This window comes from Equus caballus, chromosome 1 (genome assembly GCF_041296265.1).
Source record: "Equus caballus isolate H_3958 breed thoroughbred chromosome 1, TB-T2T, whole genome shotgun sequence".
NCBI classification, from domain to species: Eukaryota; Metazoa; Chordata; class Mammalia; order Perissodactyla; family Equidae; genus Equus; species Equus caballus.
The window spans coordinates 127,304,402-127,321,441 of record NC_091684.1 but is presented as its reverse complement, the minus strand read 5'-3'; the positions used below and the strand labels follow the sequence as shown (position 1 = coordinate 127,321,441).

The 17,040-nt window shown below is 53.8% G+C and overlaps 3 protein-coding genes across 10 annotated transcripts in view; 2 read left to right on the top strand and 1 right to left on the bottom strand.

The window, feature by feature from the left end:
- Positions 1 to 239: 239 nt before the first annotated feature.
- The window catches only part of LOC102150547 (uncharacterized), a 17,979-nt gene continuing 1,178 nt past the window's right edge, over positions 240 to 17,040 (bottom strand). The window contains exons 1-3 of one of the 4 annotated variants that reach the window (XR_011424694.1): positions 2,600 to 2,665; positions 1,620 to 1,794; positions 240 to 551 (exon numbers count right to left, since the gene is read on the bottom strand). Coding sequence is in view for 1 of the 4 variants with exons in the window: in XM_023634768.2 (XP_023490536.2) it covers positions 11,098 to 11,995; positions 14,033 to 14,207; positions 16,426 to 16,495 (1,143 nt within the window). In the remaining 3 variants the exon portion in view is untranslated. Of the gene's footprint in view, positions 552 to 1,619; positions 1,795 to 2,497; positions 11,996 to 14,032; positions 14,208 to 16,425; positions 16,598 to 17,040 lie in introns of those variants that run through there. The other 3 variants (XR_011424691.1, XR_011424692.1, XM_023634768.2) reach the window with 3 other exon arrangements.
- LOC138917175 (protein FAM170A-like) lies at positions 2,694 to 12,115 on the top strand. Of its 3 annotated transcripts, XM_070232269.1 has the most exons (5): positions 2,720 to 2,955; positions 4,722 to 5,850; positions 6,268 to 6,541; positions 7,987 to 8,064; positions 9,243 to 10,998. In XM_070232269.1, the coding sequence occupies exons 1-2, from the start codon at positions 2,907 to 2,909 to the stop codon at positions 5,576 to 5,578; spliced, it is 906 nt and encodes a 301-aa protein (XP_070088370.1). In that variant the 5' UTR covers positions 2,720 to 2,906; the 3' UTR covers positions 5,579 to 5,850; positions 6,268 to 6,541; positions 7,987 to 8,064; positions 9,243 to 10,998. The 3 variants fall into 3 exon arrangements, with proteins under 3 accessions (XP_070088367.1, XP_070088360.1, XP_070088370.1); XM_070232266.1 differs by lacking the exon at positions 7,987 to 8,064 and having other exon boundaries at positions 2,694 to 2,955; positions 4,722 to 6,541; positions 9,243 to 12,115; XM_070232259.1 differs by lacking the exon at positions 9,243 to 10,998 and having other exon boundaries at positions 2,698 to 2,955; positions 4,722 to 6,541; positions 7,987 to 8,987.
- Positions 15,107 to 17,040, top strand: part of LOC138917172 (protein FAM170A-like) — a 9,422-nt gene continuing 7,488 nt past the window's right edge. The window contains exon 1 of one of the 3 annotated variants that reach the window (XM_070232242.1): positions 15,107 to 15,368. In XM_070232242.1, coding sequence (XP_070088343.1) covers positions 15,320 to 15,368 — 49 coding nt within the window. In that variant the 5' untranslated portion in view covers positions 15,107 to 15,319. The remainder of the gene's footprint in view (positions 15,369 to 17,040) is intronic. The other 2 variants (XM_070232240.1, XM_070232246.1) reach the window with 2 other exon arrangements.

Below are 17,040 nucleotides of genomic sequence, written 5' to 3'. Positions count from 1 at the left end.
CAAGCCATGCTGTGGCAGGCGTCCCACATACAAAGTAGGGGAAGGTGGGCACGGATGTTAGCTCAGGGCCAGTCTTCCTCAGCAAAAACAGGAGGAGTGGTGGCAGATGTTAGCTCAGGGCTAACCTTCCTCAAAAAAAAGGGGGGTGAGGTTCCTCACTGTCTGAGAAGAGAAATAGTAAAGTTGACAACGGGATCAGTTACCTACTGCTGTGTAACAAAACAACAATATGCAGTGGCTTAAGACAACAAGTATTTAATTAGCTCATAATTTTGCAGGTTGGCAATTTGGGGATCTCCTGGGCTGTGCCACACTCAGCTGCTCTCTGCAAGACTTGCTCATGTATCTGCCATCAGCTGCTGGGTCAGCAGCAGGCCAGTTGCTCAAAAATCAACTCAGCAGCTGCAGTGAGATCCATCTCTACAGGGCGGCTTATCATCCGGGAGGCTGGCTTGGGCTCAATCTCACGGGTTCTCAGGGTTTGAAAAAGGTCAAGATGGCAAGCCCAATGGTAAGACCATTTCACGTCTCTGCTTGAATCAGGTTTCATGCTGTTGCAATAACCAAAGGAATCATAAGACCAGCCTTTATTCAAGGAACGGAGAAAGAATCCTGCCCTTGGAGAAATGTAGTGCAAAGTTATCACAGAGGGATGTGGATGCAGAGACAGGAAGAATGTGTGGCCATTTTCATAATCACCAAAAGAAAACGCAATCATGTGCGTTCTAAGCTATACCAAAGCGCTCCTGGAATACTGTAGGACACACAGCAGGGGGTGGGAAATTCCACCGGGGGTTGGTCAGGGAGGAATTCAAACAGGAAGTGATACCGGAACTAAATTGAGGTGGGTGAGGAGGTGGGAAATGGTCCAGTGCATTGAAGAAACCCCACATGCTCTCCGGAGGGCACGGTACACAAGAGGGTGGCACGGTGGCCTGGAGAGAGAAAACTCTGAGGAGATAGGAGGAGGATACTGGGGCATTTATGTTACATTTATGAACAAGCACACATCTTATTTTCTATTATGTTTCTGCCGACTCGTCCCTGTCCTGCCTTCTGGAATCGCACAAAACAAGCCTCCTCTCTCGCCATCAGAGAGTTTTCAAGTCCCTCTGAGTAGTCAGGCCACACTCTCTGCTCACCACATCCATTGTCTCAAATCCTTCCTCAAAGGGTTCCACGATTTACTGGTTCCTCTTCTAAATGCCTCCAGAACAGAAGCAAAATCCAAGCCAAGAGAGGACGGCGGGCTTTCCCCAAGAGCCCTCCTAAATCTCCCAGACAGGTGGAGGTCCTGAGTCCACGCTTTTCCGGAGGCCACAATCCTATCTCTTTCTCACTGGTCCCAAGGGGAAACACGCAGAGGGCTAAGGAGCTTCCCGCTAACACTTTCCAGGGCTTGGGACCGGGAAGGTCAAGAACAGGGGCAAAATGCTCACTTGGGAGCGATGGTGCCTCCAGCTGCCAGGACAAACAGTCCAGCTCTGCAGGGGATGCCTAGGATGGAGGAGTCCTTGTGGGAGTCACCACTCATTCATTCATTCATTCATTCATTCAACAAATGCGTGTCGAGTGCCTACTACGTGTCAGGCGCTCTCCTACTTTCTGGGATTACAGACCTGAGAGCAAGCCGGTGTTTGCCTCCACGTTGCTTACGGTCCAATTCAAGGAGACAGATTTTCAAATGAGCCTCTCCCGTGGACCTGGAGGAGCGTAAGGACGGGGGCTTTCGGGAGCTCTGCATGCTCAGGGCGAGGACATCAGCTAATCTGCGCACCCTCAGCAAGCTGTGACCTGCAGTACAACGGTAACCGTGACCATTAGCATAGTCTTCTCCTGTAACAGTCACTGTTCTAAATGCTTTCCACGGATTGACCTCTTCAGCCTCCAAATGATGCTATCAGGTGGAGAGAGTCCTTTCCATTTTACAGATCAGAAAGCGAGGCAGAGGGGCTGGCCCCGTGGCCAAGCGGTTAAGTTCACCCACTCCGCCTCGGCGGCCCAGGGCTTTGCCGGTTGGGATCCTGGGCGCCGACACGGCACCGCTCGTCAGGCCAGGCTGAGGCGGCGTCCCACGTGCCGCAACTAGGAGGACCCACAACTAAAAATATACAACTATGTACCGGGGGACTTTGGGGAGAAAAAGGAAAAACGAAATCTTTAAAAAAAAAATAAAAAAGGAAAGTGAAGCAGAGAGAGGTCCACTGACTGGCCCAAGATCCAGCAGGTGGCGGAGCAGGGATCAAACCCAGTGGTGCTCCATGCACCACTGTGCCTCCCCGTGGGAGGGGCGGACCCAGGAGGGAGGGGAGGGACGGTCTCCTAGTCAGGGGGAACAGCCTTTGAGAAGGCTCAGAGGCAAAGGAGGTCTGAGAGGGGTTCAGAGGGGACACTGAGTGACCAGGGCTGGAGAGGTGACTTCCAAACAGAGGCACAGGAGAGGCCTCGGGGAAAGATATCACCCATCCCAGTCTGTTCTCCTTTTCTGCCCTCTCACCCTCTCTCCAAATGGATGGGAGGCCCCTTGAGGGCAGGGAAAAGTTCCAAATCACTTTATTACGTGATTATTATATCACCTTCCCTCAGCTGCCCTCCTCACCCCTACTTCAACTGTTGCCGTGATTTCTTGTTGCCATGTTGACGTTCAAACTGGGCCCTCGGAACTGAGCTATGTCAGCGGTGACATCACACAGGATTTACTGGAAGACTCGGAGCTCACTCAGATCCCAACTGCTCTCAGAGAGGTTGTGGATCCGGGATCTCCCTGTGGGGCAGCGCCTGTAGCTGCCGACTCACAGACATTGAGGACTCACTCAGAGTCTACGACCCAAGAGAGGCTGAGATTGGGAAGAGGGAGAGAGATCCTTCCGGAGACCATCCTGGGAGTTCACCTCTGCCCCGACAGGATGAATCGGCGGCAATCCGGGAGGAAGAGGCCTATCTCTGAGACCCCAGGTAAGGAGAGGAGGAAAACAGTCTGATGGATGGGAGCTGGGAAGCCAGGGGTCTGATTTCCCCGGACAGATGGCCAGGAGAGCGAAGATGAAGGATTTGGCCAGAGGCCTGAGGCTCACTGAGGCTTTCACTGTGAACGTACTGTGTCATTTCGTAGACAACGAACACATGCGTAACATGAATGACTAAGTGAAGGAGTGAGTGAGTGAACCGAAGGACCCCCTACTGTGAGTCTGAGGGTCTTTCCTCAATTGGCTCAGACTAGAAACTTAACTGTTCAGGCCTGAGCCCTAGGAAGGGCTTGATGGCCACGCGAAGGCAGGAAGCAAGGGAGCCCCTGGGGCAGACGGCGTGGGACTGGGGAGAAGGGGCGAGGGGACTTGTCCCCTTCACTGTCATCGCATTTTCTACTGAGAGGGAATTAATACATCAGGCGAGGCGGCAAAAACAGTAATCCAGAAGTTATGGAAGGGTGCTGGGTGGTTGGCCCGGTACCCCACGACGACCCCAGAGGTCTCCCTCATTCTGAGCCAGGGCTGGGGCAGAAGGGGGCCTGGGCAGACAGCACTACCCTCAGTCCAAGGCCTTGCCTTCTCCTCCTCTGTCTCCCGTCCACCTCTCCCTAGGGCTCTACGATGTGGCACAGCAAAGCTTCACTTCAGAATCGCATTCTAAATCTCTCCTTAACCTGTGTTTCTGCCAGAAATCCTACAGATCCTAGTTCGGGACCCTTTCCCCAGTCAGTTCCTTTTCCCCTTGCCTCCTCCCCAACTTCCTGACAACTCCCATGTGCTGCTCGCCACAGGCCCAGCTGGTTTCCTCTTCCCTCCTGGTCTTCTGTCTGCAGATTCTGTCCACTGCCCCCTGAGGTCTTCTCCATCTCGGTCCTACCTGAACCCTTCACTCCCTCCCCCCCACACCCCCAAAGCTTGCTTCCATCACTTCCTTTCTGCATCCTGAACTCTCCAAACCAGCCCCGTCCTCAGAAGCATGCACAGACCCTGAGGCTGACGCAGCAAGCCCGCAGATGCCCTCGGTGAGGTTTTCACGTACTCACCACGGAGGTGGGGGATCAGGGCGCTCAGACACGGACATCTGTTTTCTGCCTTCACACTGAAGGAGCTCATCTCACGAGGAAGTGCTCAGGAGTCAGCTCCGAGCAAGCCTTTTTAAAGGTCTAGTGTTGCTCGGTTAAGGAAGGTTTGAGAAAGAAGGAAACCTGCAAGAGCCTTAACAAAGCCTACAAATTAGTATGTCTGTCAGTGGAATTCCTTCTATCAGTGCCCCCCTAATACCGGGTTGAAAAGAGCTGAGCATTTCTCCCGTTGGCACGCTAACCCTCTAACTAACTATCCTAGCAAATCAGCTTCATAGAAAACATCTCCCAGAGGGGTAGCATAGTTGGCATTCAACAAATGTTAGGGGAAAAAAAAGAAAAATTAGCCTGAAGGTCCTACAATTACAAGCAGAAGATCGCAAAGGGTATTGTATTGTCTCCCACGACAGACCTTTGACACAGGGTACCACTGTCATTGGTACCAATGTGCTCGAGGGGACTTGTGTCACCCCCAGCAGTGCAACCAGCACTGGAAGGCTCGGGACCCGGGCCCGCCGGGGCAGGACGAAGATGTGACGAGGTTTCCCAGAGGTGCAGGAGGGTAGCGACGGAGAGGCCCCCAGGGACCCCCGACACAACAGCCTGGGCTCAGAGACCAGGCCCCAGGCCCCAGGCCCCAGAGCTCATGGAACTCCCACTCTGTTCTCAGAGGCCTCAACCCAAGAGGACAGGGCCACACAGCCTACACCATCGGCAAACAGAAGCCGGAGCTCCAGGCCCAGGAAGACCCTCCGACTCCCAGAGACGTGTGTCTCCTCTGCTTCAGCGGAGCGGACCTCCCACTCCTCCAGCTACGGGTCGCCCAAAGAGAAGCAATGGGTGCGGTGCGCCTATTACACCCAAGTGCGCACCGTGAAGGGGGTGGCCGTCGCGTGGCAAACCGAAAGCGGGTTTGCCCCCGTGGACGAGAGGCCCCGCGTCTTCGAGGCCGAGCTCTCCCAGGAGAGCACCATCGGCTCTCCCCCGAGCCCGGCTGACACGGAGTCCCTGCTCAGCGACACGGAGCCCTGTGTCCAGGAAGCCGAGGCGCACACCCCTGCGCCGGCCGTCCAGGAGCAGGAGGCGCCGCCCCGCGCGGTCACCCCGGAGTGGCTGGTGACCGGCGAGCACGGCTTCCGCTGCGTGGCCTGCTGCCGCGTGTTCCCGTGCCCGGCCGCCGTGGTGGCGCACGCCGAGCGCGGCGTCAAGGAGGGCTTCAGCTGCCGCGTCTTCTATGAGGAGCTGCTGGAGCGCCGGCGGCCCGCGTCTGCGCCGCGCCGGCCCCGACGCTGCCACCTGCTGGCCCAGAGGCGCCTGCTGGCGGCCAAGAGCAGGGAGGTGCGAGCCAAGGAGGAAGCCTGCCTGCGCCTGCAGGCGAGACTGCAAGCACAGAGCCAGGAGCTGAGGCGGCTGCGGAGCGAGCTGGCGTGGCTGCAGAGGCAGGAGGCCTGGCAGAGGCAGGGCCGCGGGGCGCGGCCCCAAGGACCGCGGGGCACGCGCCTGAAGGGCCGCGCTCAGGCCCTGTGACTGCAGAGCAGGGCTGTGGGTGGGATGGGGCCTGTCGGGGAAGACCGCGGGTCAGACCGCTTAGCCACCCCGGGAGACCCTTCGCTCCAGGCTGCGTGGTCCGCATCGCCAACCAAGGGCGTGGAGAGCACCACCCAGAAGGGGTGGATGAAGCGGCCTCGGGACAGCCGACTCTGCACGCCAGGTCAGGCCAGAGGCTCGCCCAGCCAGGAGAAGAGAGGAGAGCCCCATCTAGATGCTGCGGAATTCGGGACCCTGAACATGGCGACCGTGTAAGGCGGGAAAGAAAACGGGACTTCAGGGGGCTCTGGAGGGCTGGGAGAGCGCCTCAGCCAAGGGAGCTCTAAAGGAAGTGTGGTTGAGAAGGGGTGTAGCTGAGTCGTCCGCAGGAGGAGGGAGCAGAAGGAGTCGGGGACGCGGGGAAACAGTCTGTAGGACAGCAATGGGATAAAGCCCCTCAACCCGTCCCTCCGCCTGCCTCCGCTCCCAGCCACGTGCAGGGAGAGACAGGAAGGAGGGCCTGCAAGAGGAGAGGCGGGCTCTTAAAGGAAGCTGAGCTCGCCATCCAAGTCCTCTGGCCTCACTGGGAGAAGCGGGGTTGGAGGGATGTGCCGTTCCCTCTTGGGGGGAGTGGAGGTGGCAGCTGGTGCAGAAAGACTCCATTGGTGCCATCCTTTTCTGCACAACAGGAGATCCAGTTACTGGATGAGTCCTGCAGAGGGTCTCCTAGGGTGCAAGGGAAGCAGCTTGGAAACTTTTTGGCCCCTTTACAACAAACATGCTTTACCCCCCGGTCGTGACACATCCGTGACACTTGCCTGTTCTTTCTTTGTTCTGTGGTATAACCTGACCTATCCTGAGATCAGAGAACTGCAAGAAAACACCTGGCTGAGGATAAAGCAGCCAAAGAGAGGACATTTCCTGTGAACCCTGGAATTATAATGAAGGCAGGGGTGATCCGAGGTGAGGATGGGAAGGGTCAGGTTCATGCCCAGACTCCACGGTGGGCAGAGAAACTAGGGTCAGGGCATCAAGTCCAAGGGCCCGGGAAGCGCTGGGGGTGTCAGGGTGTGTCCATGTCCCTGGGAGCTGAGACGCAGAGTGACACGGGGACCCTCAGGGCACAGGGTGCGTGGGTAGGGTTCCCAGGCCTGGCACATCCATCCACGGGCTGCCCTGTTTGTACTTCTCAGAGGGACAGACATGGCTCCTGAGGGTGACAGGGTCTGAAGTGGAGGGAAGCCAGGGCTTTGAGGCAGGTGCTAATGATGAAGAAGGAAATCCTGTTGATGAGGATTATTTTAGGCTGGTTACTTTTAAAAACTGCAGACGGGAAGGAGCCTCTGAGGAGTGGGATTTGCTTGCCCTTTGATGAGAGACATTTGCATCTGTGAAGGAAGTCTCCACGTGTTGGGGGTGTCTCCCTCTCTGCCCCAGGAGGAAGGAGGGGTGACCTTATCTCTAGAGACTCTTAATGGGGACGGCAAGGACTTAAGTCTTGTCTATGGTGCTCGTCTGGTAACCTCACCTAGCTGACTCCTCCCCCCACCCCCACCACCAATAGCCTCCGGGAGGCATAGGACATCCCGACTTAATCCGGTCTGATTCTGACCTAAAGTTATAGGGCCAGCCAATAACCAGACCCCACCTGCACTGATGCCATTTTAACAACTTCTTTTACACGTTCTTTCCTTTGTCTTGGAAAGAGATAAACTCACACACCTATGCCTTCAGTTTAGCCCTACTCTCAACCCATGTTGGCAGCGGCAGCGGCAGCTCCTCCTGCCCGTGGGTCCAGTCCCCACGCAGCAGCTCTGACTGCCCATGGGTCCTGTCCCCATGCCGGCAGCAGCAGCTCTGACTGCCCATTGGGTCCTGTCCCCATGCCGGCAGCAGCAGCTCTGACTGCCCATGGGCCCTGACCCCGTGCTCTTCCATACTATTCTCTCAATCAAGGAGCACTACTGCCAGACCTTGAGAGTCCAAGAAATCTCTCTTTCGACTCCTCGGCTCACCCACCCCGCATCTCTGTGATTCTCAGAGATGCGAGAGTGGAAATGGTCTGGCAATCCCAGTGGGAGGCAGAGGCTGGCTGGGACTTTCCACTGTCCAAGAGATCTTTTGTCCAAAATCTTTTCCTTCCTATAAGTTGCGAAATCCCCGTTAACGACGTCTAAGGGTAGTCTTGGAAAATGGCCTCGAATGCACCTGGGTGAGTTTTCCATTAGAACGGTTAGAGGAGTAAGGCGGGAGCACATAGCAGAGAACAAGAATCTTGCAGTGTCTGCGTGTCACTTAATGAATTGCACATGGTGTCCAGCCTTCTTCCTCGCCAGTATACATGTATACTCAGCACACGTTTGAGGGTGGATGCTTTAATCCTCACAGAATACTTTGGTCATTTCTAGGTGTAGAGTCCAGAAGAAGGCATGGTCTCCAAATGGCAAGCAAGAGCTCTGCTGGGTCTGACCCCTGTACAGCTGAGGGTGTGTCTTCATTCAGTGGTCGGACTCTTTGTGTCTGACGTTAAAGATGGGCTCATGCCTATCTTTTCACAATGCAAAATTTAAAAATGCATATCTGTGATGTTCTAACTTAGAGAGGTCTTATATTCTGATTATGATCTGTCTAACTGCAAAGTATTGTAAATCGAAAGTATAATCAGAATCATCCTCTCCTATGTAAATTGCACTCCTCTCCCAAGTTGTCCAGTGTTAAAAGACACACGTGTATCCTTCCCTACATCTCTCTCTGCTCAGAGACTGCCAGATTCTTAATGTTTCTGTCCCCTCAGCATTCACTGTTGGGATCCTAAGCCCCAATGTGATGGAGTTAGGAGATGGGGCGTTTGGGAGGTGACTGGGTCCTGAGGGTGGTGCCCCCATGACTGGGACTAGTGCTCTTATAGAAGAGACCCCGCAGAGTTCCCCAGCCCCTTCCACCATGTGAGGATGCAAGAGTGTGAGCCCGATAGGGCCCTCGCCTGTCCATGCTGGTACCCTGATCTTGGACTTCCAACCTCCAGGACTGTGAGAAATCAACTCCTATTGTTTATCAGCCAGCCTCAGCTGTGGTATTTTGTTATAGCAGCCCAAATGGACTAAGACAGACACACATATACAGTCCCAGGTACACGGGGAGGTCTGTCTGTTTCTTCGCTTTTTTAAAAATGACGTCACACTTGGCCCACATTGTTCTGCGCCATGTTTCACTGGACAATCTATGATGGATTCCTGTCAGTCAGCAGATACAGCTAACCCTGTCTTTTTGGTTCTTCTTATTTTGACTCATGTTTACTCTTCATGGCTTTGAATTATAGTATACCTTATATACACTGATACATAACTATAGAATGGAAATACATTTCATTATGCTATTTCTTTAAACACTGTCCCTTCTGCGTGTTCTCACTCATTGTCACAGTTGCAGAAGTGTGTCCAGATAATTCTAACAGTCTAATAAGTAGACTCCTTCATCATCCTTGCTTAAGCAATCATACACATACAAACATACGCTTCTACTCCTTTATGCACGTGTATATAGGTTTTCCAGTATACTCAGATCTTTGTTCTTGTTTTACCAAAACGGGCTCATTTCCTACATACTAATTTGCCCCTTCCTCTGCTCCTCCCTGCCTCCCTCCCTCCCTCCCTCCCTCCTCCAGTGGAATGTCGGTTCGATGCCCTCCATCAGCAAAGGCCTCAAGGACAGAGTTTAAGAGAAAGCAAAGCATTTCCCACCAACTCCTTACCTGAGAGCGTCTTCGCGAGAATGCACGGCACACATGTCACAGGACACAGGAGATGCGGCCTTCTTTACCTTTTCCCTCCTCAAGAAGCAGGAGCCAATGCCAAGAGGTCAGGGCTCATGTCTCCGTACTTCTCACGCCTCTCGTGGTCCCATTTCTCACTCGAGTCGTAAAACTGGGAGTCAAGCAACCAGCTGTGAGAAGATGAACCCAGGAAGTACTCCTCGGCTGGGATGCCTTCAAAGACCGATTATCCGAGTCCTAAGGCCAGCTGACGACCTGGGACACTAAGGTGATTGGTCCTCTACCTGCAGGAAGAACAGACTGGGCTGAGGCAAGTCCTCCTTGACCCATCAGGCACCCCAAGAGGTTTTGGAGGCTCCTTCGTCTCTTAAGTCAAAAGGCACGTCCAACCCAGTGGGAAAAGCACGGGGCAAAAGACGTTCTCCTTTGAAAGCGGAAACGGGCCCAGGACTCACAAGTGGCATGCGCTTCACCTCGGGCCAGCTTTTCAAGTTAGCGCCAGTCTGTCCCTGGTCGCCTGCACAACCAGGCTTTCCTAACCTTTCACCTCTCTCCTTCCCAGTGTCCTGTGGCCTCTGCCAGTCTTAAGGTGATAGTTGACACCGCTGCTTGCCCACCTCCGAGGTGGCGGATTCTCAGAGTGCCAAGCGCAAACCAACAGTGCCCTTAGGGGTCCTTTAACGGAAAAGCTGCCAAAAAGAACACAATGCCCAGAATAATCCCGAGACCCTGATGAGGAGGAAGCGGGGTGGGGGTGGTCTTTGACTGTTGGGAGTTCTCAGGGCTCAGGGGCTCCAAGTCACCAGGGTCATGCCCATGGCGGGAAATCTTTAGGGGGTCTGCAACTCTGTGTGTTGAGTGTCCGGCGCAGAGGCCCAGGCAGCCCAAGAGGACCTCTCTGACCTATGCCTCACCCAGCAGTGGGGGAAATCTTCACTAGGTGACCCGCAAGTATTCCTGGGGATCTTTCTTCCAAAGATCTTAGTTTGCAGGCTCTTGAGCGGTAGGAGATGAGAAAGCTGGGACCAAGGAGGTTGCCCAGAGGAGGAGGCTCCCTTTGTGTCCTTGGGGGTTTGGTTCGGCGCCCCCCACCCCCACTTGTTTAAGCGAGTAACGCTCCAAGCAGGCATTTGTTGGTAAGTTGCCTCTGCTTAGTTTATTGCTTACCCAGAGGTCAGCCATGGAGAGTCTATGTTGAGTTCATTGGATAGGTCTTCTTTTGCCTGGGCAGAGCAGAGTCTGGTCACAGCTAGTGATGAAACTTGGGAAACTGAAACGTGTTAGGCCAGACCAGGCAGGCTTTGCTGCAGAAATTCTTGCCGTTTAGCTCCATCTTCTTGCTAAGTCTCCCATGTAGACCACGCAGGGCAGTGGAGCTCGTGGGAAACCGGCGGGGCTGGCTCTCACAAGTGGACTTGTAAATGCAAAGTCTCCCGCTTTATCAGCATCACACTTATCTGAAGATCTTGTAGGAAACGCAGATCCTCAGGACCAGCACCATGGGGTTCCTACAGACTGGGCATTCTGGGCCTCAGAGTCGTGTCGGGGTGGGGACAGAGGAGAGCTGATGGATTCTCCCCAGGGGATAAAATGGGGGTGCGAAGGGAAAGAAGAAAGAAATAGAGCTGAAACAAGATCTTGGAAAGCGCATCATTGGAAAGGACCCATAAATCCTAAACCTGGCTCATGTGCTGGCAAGAACAGCAGTGGACAGGTACTGGGGAATGTGGTATGTTGCTACACGCCTTCATGACCCAGCTCTCCTCAGAGTTCCTGCTGGCAGAAGGTGAGGCAGGCCGAAAAAGAGTCTCGGAATTTTCCAGGATGTCCACATGGGCCAACGCACAGCAACAACTGCGGCAAGGGAGGTGGCCAGGCCCAGCCCTCCGAACCCCTCGTCCTGTGTGAGCAGAAGCTCTGGGAGTCTCAAGATGAGCAGGGTGTGGTCGCGGGCCCTCCCAACTGGGTGTGAGTGCCCAGGAGGACCCTTCAAGGGCAGTGCAGGCAGTGCAGGCAGTGCAGGCACTACCTCCAGCCCGGAGAGAGCATGTGCACAGCGAGCGTGGCCTCGTCGGCTCTGCCTTCTCTTCTGGATGTACAAGCCCAGGGCTCTTGCATGGGTGGATCCAGGCAGTTGTGTGCCTGTTCTCCACCCTTCCTGGGTCATCCTCCGCACACACGATAGCTGAGGACACTCCACTGTCCGCCTCGTCGCTCTCAGCACAAGCACTGCCCAAGTCGCTGCAGCCCAGAGCTCCTGGAGGCCTGGTCCTGGGCCTAGGCCTAGGCCTCCAAGGCTGCCGGCTTTGCCTGCATCCTGTTGGTCCCCGCAGGAGCGGCCGGGCTCGCGGGCCAGGCGGCTGGGCGATCCTGGGCGTGGCCGAGCGGTGGGGAGGAGCCGGGCGGTCTCCAGCGGAGCGCGAGGCCAGGATCCCGTCCAGCCTGCCGCAGGGCTTGCGGCAGGGTAGGCCCGGGACGCCGCGCCGCCCTCGGGCTCCCTTCCCGCGTGGCGCCTGCGCCCCAACCGGTCCAACTGCCGCCCTCCCCGCCTGTTCATTCCAGTAGTGCGTTCTCTTCTGATGCGCAGATGCAACAGGTCACCCGTTCCACACCGTGCACTGAAGAAATCCAGCAAGTTTAGAGACCTGATGGGAATAGCAGAAGTTGAAGCTAGTAGATGGGGGGTGGGGGAGGGGGGTGGGGGGGAGAGTGCGGGCGGGGGGACGGGAGCCTAAGGGGCATAAGGGAAAAATAATTTAAAAAAATAGAAAGAACCCTGGAATAATAGACCTTCTCTACATTCTGCACTCAACGAGGCTGTGGACACAAAACTACCTGCATATGCTACCGTGCATTTCTTTGAAGCAAATAATGTGAGATAAGGGAATAAGTAAGCAGAGGTGATTGCCAATCTGGGATTGATTAATTGATCTGGATGGCCTGAAAACAGTGAACATCCACCATATTTAAGAAGGGATTTAGCAGTCTAGAGCAAGCAGGGGCAAGCTTTCTAATCATTACCAGAATGGTCCGTTAATCACTCTGAAAAAAGGAACAGCAGCTTAAAATCTTCTACACAGAAAATAACAGGCCAATTCTCTGGCAGGTTCCACCAAACGTGCAGGTACCATATCATTTTAATATTATACAAAGAATAGAAAGAGAGAAGGCATTCCCCAACTTGTCCTATGAGGCCACATACCATAGTAGTCAGCAAAGTTGATCTATTAGTTATCTACTGGTGCGTAACAAATTATCTCCAAACTTGGCTGGTGTGGGGTCAATTGCAAAATATTCAATACATTTTAACACAATTCGGAACTAGATGAAGTTACCTGTTATTACTTCTATCTCAACATAGTCTTGAATGAATAAGCCAGACAATTTAATAAGCAGGTATAAATATCAAGATTTTTAAAAATTCTAATAATTATGCAATCGCATGCCTCGAAAACGACAACAAAAATTTTGACGAGGTGGCTACATATAAGACAAATATACCAAAATCAATGGCTTCTCTCCAAGCTAGAAATAAAGCATCCCGAAAATGGAAATGGGGGTGGGAGGCATAGACCATTATCTTGCCCCCGTTAGTTCACTGTGCCAAATAGAGTCAAAATTATAAAATATTAAGAAAACACTTCAATAGGAACAGCAAGGAACTTACGAAAAAGACTAAGCTATTGAAGAAGTAAAAGCTGGTTGAATGTGTGGAAATTAATCAATAAAGGAAACCAACTAAAACTGGAGTCAGGAAGGCCTTACAGGGAGCTCTCCAGTCCTACCACCCACCGTCAATTACCCCAATTAGGGAGAGACCAGCACCTTGCATCTCCAACGAGAAGTTGGCTACTACTTTACTATGCCAGCAGGAGGAAGAAAGAATTTCCTCTTTGGGGACAACAAGCCCAGCCAATGGAAAACGTTACAATGAGGAGTCGTCCGCACCCTGAACTCTCACTCTCCTTGAATTAACTTTCACTTAGAACAGCTCCCGTAACTCCCAGGCCTTCCTGACTCCAATTTTAGTTGGTTTCCTTTATTAATTCATTTCTGAACAAGCACACATCTTTCTTTTCTCTTGTGTTCCCGCCGACTCGTCCCTGTCCTGCCTTCTGGAATCGCACAAAATAAGCCTCCTCTCTCGCCATCAGAGAGTTTTCAAGTCCCTCTGAGTAGTCAGGCCACACACTCTGCTCACCACATCCATTGTCTCAAATCCTCCCTCAAAGGGTTCCACGATTTACTGGTTCCTCTTCTAAATGCCTCCAGAACAGAAGCAAAATCCAAGCCAAGAGAGGACGGCGGGCTTTCCCCAAGAGCCCTCCTAAATCTCCCAGACAGGTGGAGGTCCTGAGTCCACGCTTTTCCGGAGGCCACAATCCTCTCTCTTTCTCACTGGTCCCAAGGGGAAACACGCAGAGGGCTAAGGAGCTTCCCGCTAACACTTTCCAGGGCTTGGGACTGGGAAGGTCAAGAACGGGGGCAAAATGCTCACTTGGGAGCGATGGTGCCTCCAGCTGCCAGGACAAACAGTCCAGCTCTGCAGGGGATGCCTAGGATGGAGGAGTCCTTGTGGGAGTCACCACTCATTCATTCATTCATTCATTCATTCATTCAACAAATGCGTGTCGAGTGCCTACTACGTGTCAGGCGCTCTCCTACTTTCTGGGATTACAGACCTGAGAGCAAGCCGGTGTTTGCCTCCACGTTGCTTACGGTCCAATTCAAGGAGACAGATTTTCAAATGAGCCTCTCCCGTGGACCTGGAGGAGCGTAAGGACGGGGGCTTTCGGGAGCTCTGCATGCTCAGGGCGAGGACATCAGCTAATCTGCGCACCCTCAGCAAGCTGTGACCTGCAGTACAACGGTAACCGTGACCATTAGCATAGTCTTCTCCTGTAACAGTCACTGTTCTAAATGCTTTCCACGGATTGACCTCTTCAGCCTCCAAATGATGCTATCAGGTGGAGAGAGTCCTTTCCATTTTACAGATCAGAAAGCGAGGCAGAGGGGCTGGCCCCGTGGCCAAGCGGTTAAGTTCACCCACTCCGCCTCGGCGGCCCAGGGCTTTGCCGGTTGGGATCCTGGGCGCCGACACGGCACCGCTCGTCAGGCCAGGCTGAGGCGGCGTCCCACGTGCCGCAACTAGGAGGACCCACAACTAAAAATATACAACTATGTACCGGGGGACTTTGGGGAGAAAAAGGAAAAACGAAATCTTTAAAAAAAAAATAAAAAAGGAAAGTGAAGCAGAGAGAGGTCCACTGACTGGCCCAAGATCCAGCAGGTGGCGGAGCAGGGATCAAACCCAGTGGTGCTCCATGCACCACTGTGCCTCCCCGTGGGAGGGGCGGACCCAGGAGGGAGGGGAGGGACGGTCTCCTAGTCAGGGGGAACAGCCTTTGAGAAGGCTCAGAGGCAAAGGAGGTCTGAGAGGGGTTCAGAGGGGACACTGAGTGACCAGGGCTGGAGAGGTGACTTCCAAACAGAGGCACAGGAGAGGCCTCGGGGAAAGATATCACCCATCCCAGTCTGTTCTCCTTTTCTGCCCTCTCACCCTCTCTCCAAATGGATGGGAGGCCCCTTGAGGGCAGGGAAAAGTTCCAAATCACTTTATTACGTGATTATTATATCACCTTCCCTCAGCTGCCCTCCTCACCCCTACTTCAACTGTTGCCGTGATTTCTTGTTGCCATGTTGACGTTCAAACTGGGCCCTCGGAACTGAGCTATGTCAGCGGTGACATCACACAGGATTTACTGGAAGACTCGGAGCTCACTCAGATCCCAACTGCTCTCAGAGAGGTTGTGGATCCGGGATCTCCCTGTGGGGCAGCGCCTGTAGCTGCCGACTCACAGACATTGAGGACTCACTCAGAGTCTACGACCCAAGAGAGGCTGAGATTGGGAAGAGGGAGAGAGATCCTTCCGGAGACCATCCTGGGAGTTCACCTCTGCCCCGACAGGATGAATCGGCGGCAATCCGGGAGGAAGAGGCCTATCTCTGAGACCCCAGGTAAGGAGAGGAGGAAAACAGTCTGATGGATGGGAGCTGGGAAGCCAGGGGTCTGATTTCCCCGGACAGATGGCCAGGAGAGCGAAGATGAAGGATTTGGCCAGAGGCCTGAGGCTCACTGAGGCTTTCACTGTGAACGTACTGTGTCATTTCGTAGACAACGAACACATGCGTAACATGAATGACTAAGTGAAGGAGTGAGTGAGTGAACCGAAGGACCCCCTACTGTGAGTCTGAGGGTCTTTCCTCAATTGGCTCAGACTAGAAACTTAACTGTTCAGGCCTGAGCCCTAGGAAGGGCTTGATGGCCACGCGAAGGCAGGAAGCAAGGGAGCCCCTGGGGCAGACGGCGTGGGACTGGGGAGAAGGGGCGAGGGGACTTGTCCCCTTCACTGTCATCGCATTTTCTACTGAGAGGGAATTAATACATCAGGCGAGGCGGCAAAAACAGTAATCCAGAAGTTATGGAAGGGTGCTGGGTGGTTGGCCCGGTACCCCACGACGACCCCAGAGGTCTCCCTCATTCTGAGCCAGGGCTGGGGCAGAAGGGGGCCTGGGCAGACAGCACTACCCTCAGTCCAAGGCCTTGCCTTCTCCTCCTCTGTCTCCCGTCCACCTCTCCCTAGGGCTCTACGATGTGGCACAGCAAAGCTTCACTTCAGAATCGCATTCTAAATCTCTCCTTAACCTGTGTTTCTGCCAGAAATCCTACAGATCCTAGTTCGGGACCCTTTCCCCAGTCAGTTCCTTTTCCCCTTGCCTCCTCCCCAACTTCCTGACAACTCCCATGTGCTGCTCGCCACAGGCCCAGCTGGTTTCCTCTTCCCTCCTGGTCTTCTGTCTGCAGATTCTGTCCACTGCCCCCTGAGGTCTTCTCCATCTCGGTCCTACCTGAACCCTTCACTCCCTCCCCCCCACACCCCCAAAGCTTGCTTCCATCACTTCCTTTCTGCATCCTGAACTCTCCAAACCAGCCCCGTCCTCAGAAGCATGCACAGACCCTGAGGCTGACGCAGCAAGCCCGCAGATGCCCTCGGTGAGGTTTTCACGTACTCACCACGGAGGTGGGGGATCAGGGCGCTCAGACACGGACATCTGTTTTCTGCCTTCACACTGAAGGAGCTCATCTCACGAGGAAGTGCTCAGGAGTCAGCTCCGAGCAAGCCTTTTTAAAGGTCTAGTGTTGCTCGGTTAAGGAAGGTTTGAGAAAGAAGGAAACCTGCAAGAGCCTTAACAAAGCCTACAAATTAGTATGTCTGTCAGTGGAATTCCTTCTATCAGTGCCCCCCTAATACCGGGTTGAAAAGAGCTGAGCATTTCTCCCGTTGGCACGCTAACCCTCTAACTAACTATCCTAGCAAATCAGCTTCATAGAAAACATCTCCCAGAGGGGTAGCATAGTTGGCATTCAACAAATGTTAGGGGAAAAAAAAGAAAAATTAGCCTGAAGGTCCTACAATTACAAGCAGAAGATCGCAAAGGGTATTGTATTGTCTCCCACGACAGACCTTTGACACAGGGTACCACTGTCATTGGTACCAATGTGCTCGAGGGGACTTGTGTCACCCCCAGCAGTGCAACCAGCACTGGAAGGCTCGGGACCCGGGCCCGCCGGGGCAGGACGAAGATGTGACGAGGTTTCCCAGAGGTGCAGGAGGGTAGCGACGGAGAG